At 47.3% G+C, this 6,630-nt stretch overlaps 1 protein-coding gene across 2 annotated transcripts in view; it reads left to right on the top strand.

Annotated features, from left to right (window-relative positions):
- Positions 1-5,985, top strand: part of RUNX3 (RUNX family transcription factor 3) — a 117,114-nt gene extending 111,129 nt beyond the window's left edge. For both annotated transcript variants that reach the window (XM_054011507.1, XM_054011506.1), the window contains one exon: positions 1,861-5,985. In XM_054011507.1, coding sequence (XP_053867482.1) covers positions 1,861-2,384 — 524 coding nt within the window. In that variant the 3' untranslated portion in view covers positions 2,385-5,985. The remainder of the gene's footprint in view (positions 1-1,860) is intronic.
- The last annotated feature ends 645 nt before the right edge of the window (positions 5,986-6,630 follow it).

The raw sequence follows: 6,630 nt of genomic DNA on the forward strand, positions 1-6,630 counted from the left end.
GGATTGAACTCACAACCCTGGGTATAGCAGGCCAGTGCTCAAACCACTGAGCTATCCCTCCCTTACAAGAACAGAGCATTGGCCCACCAGCAGCTTTCACAGTTGGGTCAAGAACCATGAGGCTAAACCTTGCCCTCCCCCGCAATGAACTGCAGGAAGGTCAACATAGGGTGGGCAACGCTAGGCCCTTGAGCGCGTGGGCTTTGCAGTGACTCATACCACCTACGGGTATAGGCTCATCTTTGCTTTGTAGCAGGTCCCCCATGCCCAGAGATGTGCTGGAATCCAGGGGGAAATGACACAGAACTTAAGGCACATTCATGAGAAGGCCCAGTGCTCCCCTGGGAAACATGCCACCTTGGACTCCCTTTCCTAGCTTGGTCTGCCTGGGAAATCCTTTGGGTTTACAGTGGTGAAGGGTGGCTCCATATCTCCTTGACCTCCCCCAAAACAGACGGGGGCTGCCCCAATGTCTGAGGGCATTAGAGAGGACGCTACTTTATATTGGCCTTCCTGCCCCTCCATCTGACTTTTGGCCAGAAGAACCAAGTTTTCCACTCTTTATCCCAACAGAGGCAAAAAGCAGCAGGGACGTGGTGGCTCAGCATGGGAGCTTTCAGCTGTGTGTTTATCAGCTCCATCCCCTGATGCTATCAGCATGGACAGGCCACCCACACGAAGGCTTAACGACCTGGCCTAGACTCCGGCTTTCCCTCCCTGGCTCTGTTTGTGCGTGTGTGTACACCAAGGGGGCCTGACTGACTGGCTCGGGGACTGGCTGTCTGGGGCCCTGTGCCGGTTTATTTGCTACACAGCCCACGCAATGGCTAAACAATTTTTTTGTGTTTATAGCTTCTTTTTTTTTCTGCTGGAGACGGCTAAACCGCTAGAGAAATAAGCTGATCCCCGTTCTTTCGTGGATAAGAAACAACAGCTTTTAGGGCAGGAAACCGGACTGGCCTAAACAAATGACTTTAGGACTTTTTTTAGCTTCCACAACTCTCCTTAACTGCAGATTTAGAATGTGCCTCTTACTGCGAATTTTTTTTCTTGTGCTGGAGTCATAAGTACTACAGCACCAACATCAGGCTGTATACCATGCTGTAGAGGACTATACAGTGCTGTGCAAAGATACCTCACCCATAGAACTCAAAGAGCTTTTACCAAGCACATTATCCCCATTTTATAGATAGGGAAACTGAGGCACAGGGCACTGAAGTAACTTGCACACAATTACTCGGCAGACCAGTGGCAGAGGCAGGCATAGAACCCAGGTTTCCTAAGCCAGTGTCCAATGCTCTAGCCACTAGGTAACACTACTTTGTTACACAACTGCTGATTGGTGTTAGATCCCTACTTTGTGTTTTGTTGTTCACACTCCTAAATTGTTTATTTATGGGGCATAGGATAGAATTTCTTCAGTTTCACAGACTGATTGGAGTAAAAGCTGTACTCCTTTTGCCATCTAGAAAGGCTATCGACAGACCTAATGCTGGCTGCGAGGGCTGGTCTGCAGCCAGTTTTTGTATCACTTTTGTACCCGGTTTAGAAACCAATACCGTTAAGTCCGTGCTGTCCCTCAGTGTGGATGCAATCCCTTTATGGAGTCAGCGCAGCCCCATGGTGTGGATGCAGTTCTACCTGTATAAAGGTGTTTAGATCAGTGTGGCTTTTTTCCTGTGGCAGAGGCAGGAATAGACCTTTGGACTTGTTATTCACAGGACCCTGTTTGGACAAATCACTCACTCTGTGTGTGAAGCGTCAGCCCCAAGTACATCTAAAGCCGCACCCGTCAGCTGTGGGCTTCGTTTTCCAGCAGGCAAAGCCTAACCAGCCAATGTTCTCTTTTCTTGCAAACAGGCACGTCGGATCTGAGCCCCTTCTCCGACCCACGTCAGTTTGATCGTTCCTTTCCCACGCTGCCGACCCTCGCCGAGACCAGGTTTTCCGACCCCCGGATGCATTACCCCGGCGCGATGTCAGCGACCTTCCCTTACACCGCCACGCCGTCAGCCACGGGGATCAGTGGCATCAGCATGACCAGCATGCCCACCACAACCCGCTTCCACCATACCTACCTTCCGCCACCCTACCCTGGCTCCACCCAGAACCAAAGTGGACCCTTCCAAACCAACCCCTCCCCTTACCATTTGTACTACGGTACCTCGTCCGGATCATACCAGTTCTCCATGGTGGCGGGGGGGGAGCGCTCGCCCACAAGGATGCTGTCCTCCTGCACAAGTGCTTCGGCGGGCAACAACTTAATGAATCCCAACCTTGCCAATCAGAATGATGGAGTGGATGCGGATGGTAGTCACAGTAACTCGCCTACGGCCATGACGACCACCGGGAGGATGGATGAGTCTGTCTGGAGACCCTATTAGGAAGGACTCAAGGAGGCACGTGTAACTTGAACCGAATAAAACGCCCACCAATGTGTTACTCCTGTCAAGCGCGAATAGAGCAAAATGAGGCCTAGCACGGGCCGCCTCCCAATCTGAAGGCAAGTCAGGAGCCTTCCTTCATCAATATAGGTAATTGGCAAGCACAGACGGACCAGACCTGTATACAGTTCAAGACACACATCCACAAGGCTTGAATTGGTCACTCAGTAAGGTCCCTTTGGTCTCTTTGAAATGGGCGGATTGTACATAGGACTGTGTGGAATCAGATGTTTGTTAATTGCGCAGCTATGGCTATGTTCAGAATGCCTATCGATCATCTCGCTCTTAATCAAAAAAACCCTGCCCTCCTGCAGAATCATAGGTGTTAGAGAAAATTTGAAAAAGGCCCCAGAAATCAGCCAGTCCATCTCTCTGCAAATGCAAGAAGAATGAACTAAGACGCCTTAGCCACTCGTCCCCTCTAGAAAAGGGCCTTTAACCACCAAACGAACTCAGTAAGGATACCAGAGCTGCCCACATCAGCTGAGACGTGAGTCTTGTTTACAGCAAAACAGATGTGACTGGCTCTCGCTGACGCAGTTAAGGCTCAGAAGAACGTTGCTAGCGAGTGAGCAGGTATCAGCCATGTGAACAAGTGCTGTGATATGATTTTGAAAGTGGTTGTATTGTGATTTTTTGTTTGTTTTTAACAGTAACATGGCTGATTCCCCCCAATCCCCTTCCCATATGTTTACATGAGATGTAATTTTTTACACAATGTGTTTTCCTTTTGTCCTGACATGGACGTTAATTTTTTGCTACTTCTAGTTAGTCTCGATGGTTGCGTCCGAGACGAAGAATGCGTTTGGGACAATCCAGTGTGTGAGGTGCACTTACAAACATGTTTGCTGCAAAGAGGACTCGGAAGCCTTTGGAATAATATGAAATCCAGGATAGCGGCTTCTCCTCTCTCATTTCCAAGTGGCACACAGGCAGCTGTGGCAATACTTAGTATTTATTTTATGGTTCTCTTCCATTTTTACACCCAGAGTGGCTCAACACACCATGCATTTGTGCTTAAAGAAAGGAAATTGTCAGCTGATTCTTAAAGTACTGACTGAGATTTGAATGACCCCTCAATTTTAAATAAAATGTAACTCCCTGTTTTTGGGGGGTTTTAGACAAATGAAATCATAATCTATAGCACCTCTCATCTCAAAGTGCTTAGCATAATTATTCCTCATATCACAACCCCTGTGGTGATTTAGGGCACTATTATTATCCCCATTTTACAGACGGGTAAATTGAGGTAGAGGGATTTGTCTAAGGCCACATTCAGTGGCACTATTGACCCACGCATACCACTGGTAACGGAGCAGCCGCTAGAGGCCTCAGCTGAGATTACGGCCCATCGTGCTGGGTGCTGCACAGACACATGATGACCATCCTCCACAGTGACCTTACAACTGAAATAGACAAAGCGCAAGGAAGTAAACAGGGGACATCACACAGTAGCTCTGTGGCAGAGTCGGGGCTAGAACCCAGCATTCCTGGGATCTCCCTGGACCATACTGCCCCTCCGCATTGCTAGCTGACAAAAGTTAGCTCCCTGGCCTTCAAACAGGAATTAGGGCCTGATCCTAACACAACCTTACTCACACTAGTTGTTCCATTGAAGACAATGAGATGACTCCTGTGAATAAAGTACATTTGCCTGTATAACAGTTTGCCACATCAGCCTGCAACTGGGTTGTAAGAACTGCCACACTAGAAAACTGAACGTAGCACACCAGTGGCAGGGGTGGGTGGGACCAGAACCCAGGACGCGTGCGTTGCAATAGCTACTTTAAGCAGAGGGGGTCCTGCTCCCGTGTAGCAGTGAAACATGTACACCCCTGCAAAATGGATACAAAATGCTACTAAACCAGACTGGAAACATTTTCCCTCCACTTTGCGCTGGTGTAAATAACTGCACATGGTGATGGGCGGTTGAGAGTCAGGGCCTAGGATTCGATTCCCAGTCTTGTTAAATAGGACGGCCCCGTGGGAGTTGGGTGCGTCAGTATCTTTGAGGATCTGAACTAGAGGTCTCCTGTAGTTGTGTAGCCACTTCAGATGAGATGCATTAATAATAATGCTGACGCTTAGTTCTAAGTTCATAATAACCCTGTGAGTATTTAACAAAGCAAGTGACTGGAAGTAAGCATCTGTCTGGCAGGATGATGTAGGCCCAGAACTGTCCCTTTTTTCCCCTTAACCAATTATGAACCTGCTACTACTCAGTGGGTTTTTTTTACAGTTATCATGAGAATTATTTGGCATCTGGTTGCTTATGTTCGAGTGAGTTAAGGTTGAATTTCAATGAAACCTTGGGTGCCTTTGAAAATCCCATCATACGCACCACAGCTAAAGCAAAGATGGTTGGCTTGTCAAATCTCAGTGAGTATCTTTCCAGCAATCAAGTGACATATAATGCAGAGAAATTGCACTACCATTTAAATATGGGATTGAGACATCAAATCATACGCACCAGGATTTAGTTGTAAAGCTGCAATGACCACTCATGGATTTAAAAACTGCACACTCCACTTGCCTTAGCAAACAGTAAGCCCAGGCCTCTTGATTGATATCTGTCTGTCAAACTGGACAATGGCGGCCTGTCTTTTGATGCATTCAAGTTCATCAATACAATATTTCCACTGATAGAAAGCACAAAGAAAATAAGGAATTCTTCGTACCAATGTAATGGTGTTCCTGGAGTATTTAAAAACCAAAAAAAAAAATAAAAAAAATATTTGCAACTATGTTCCTTTATGACATATTGTCATATGAAGGTGTAAATACAGACACCTCTATTTTATGCAAATGGTCGCAAGACCGTCCAAAAGAATTTGCTTTGCACTATCATTTGCTTTAAAAAAAAAAAATGCACAATCGCTTGTACAGTAAAACCTTTGTCTGGCTTACGAAATATTTAACTGTAAAATCTAATTTTTTTGGTCTTATTTGTTATAATAATATAATTCTTAAATATGTTGAAGGATCCAGTTCTTAATCATGCTTCCTAGACTTGCGTGTGCAGGGTCAAAACCAGAACCAACCAAAAAGTGAGAATAGAAGGAAGCTCTTTCTGTAGCTAAAGATGGCAGAGATGGTTTATTTGTTTTGTTTAAATGGAATTTTATGATGGCCATTGCAAAAATGCTAGTAATACCAAATAATGTGGTTATTCGTGTAATATACCAGCCCTACTTGAAGGTAACTCCCTATATTTAATATGTAGCCCATCTTTTTACCTGTAGCACTTGTCACTGGGGAGGGAGGGGGTCTGCTCCCACTGAAGTCATTAGCAAAGCTCTCTCTGAGGACGATGCTGCTGCTTTTAGCTTCAGTGAGCGCAGGATCGGGCCCCCTCTTCGTAGCCTATCTTGTGAATAGGTGGACTCGAGTTTGTAAGAAGCCATAGCGAAGTGGCCAGTTCTGCTTTTCTATTATAAACGTCGATGTTCTTATCAACTGTACGTGATTATCTTGTCAGGCATCTGTGTAATCATTTTAAGGCCTTTCCACGTGGAATAATAAATGTATGGTTACAAGTCTCCGCGGTGCCTCCCGCCTGTTCGATTTCCTCGTGCTGCTCACCAGTGTTTGTGCAAATACCCAAACTCAATCCCAGCGCTTCCGCCGTCCCCAGTGCCTGACATCTGAGGAGCTACAAGCATCTCAGAGACATGAGGTCAGGCAGGGCCGGCTCCAGGCACCAGCCTGGCAAGCTGGTGCTTGGGGCGGCCACTCCGGACAGGGGCGGCAGGTCCAGCTATTCGGCAGCAATTCGGCGGACGGTCCCTCACTCCCGCTAGGAGCGAAGGACCTTCCGCCGAATTGCCGCCGCAGATCGCGATCGTGGCTTTTTTTTTTTTTTTGTGGCTGCTTGGGGCAGCCAAAACCCTGGAGCCGGCCCTGAGGTCAGGTCCTCAGCTCGTCCGCAGCGCGCCACTGACTTCAGCAGAGCTCTGCTGATTTACACGAGCTAGAGATTTGGCCCACTACGGCATTTAACTCACTGTGCCCCTGAGAGGTGCGTCAGGATAATTGGCTCCATTTTACAGATGGGGAAACTGAGGCACAGAGCATCTACTCGGACTGAATTCGCCTTGGAAAGCAGAGGGTGCTCAGCACCCAGTGTGATCAAGCCCTGAGCTCCAGATTGCCAACACACCAACACACACACACACACACACACACA

The sequence above is a fragment of the Malaclemys terrapin genome, chromosome 22 (assembly GCF_027887155.1).
Source record: "Malaclemys terrapin pileata isolate rMalTer1 chromosome 22, rMalTer1.hap1, whole genome shotgun sequence".
In the NCBI taxonomy this organism is placed as follows: domain Eukaryota; kingdom Metazoa; phylum Chordata; order Testudines; family Emydidae; genus Malaclemys; species Malaclemys terrapin.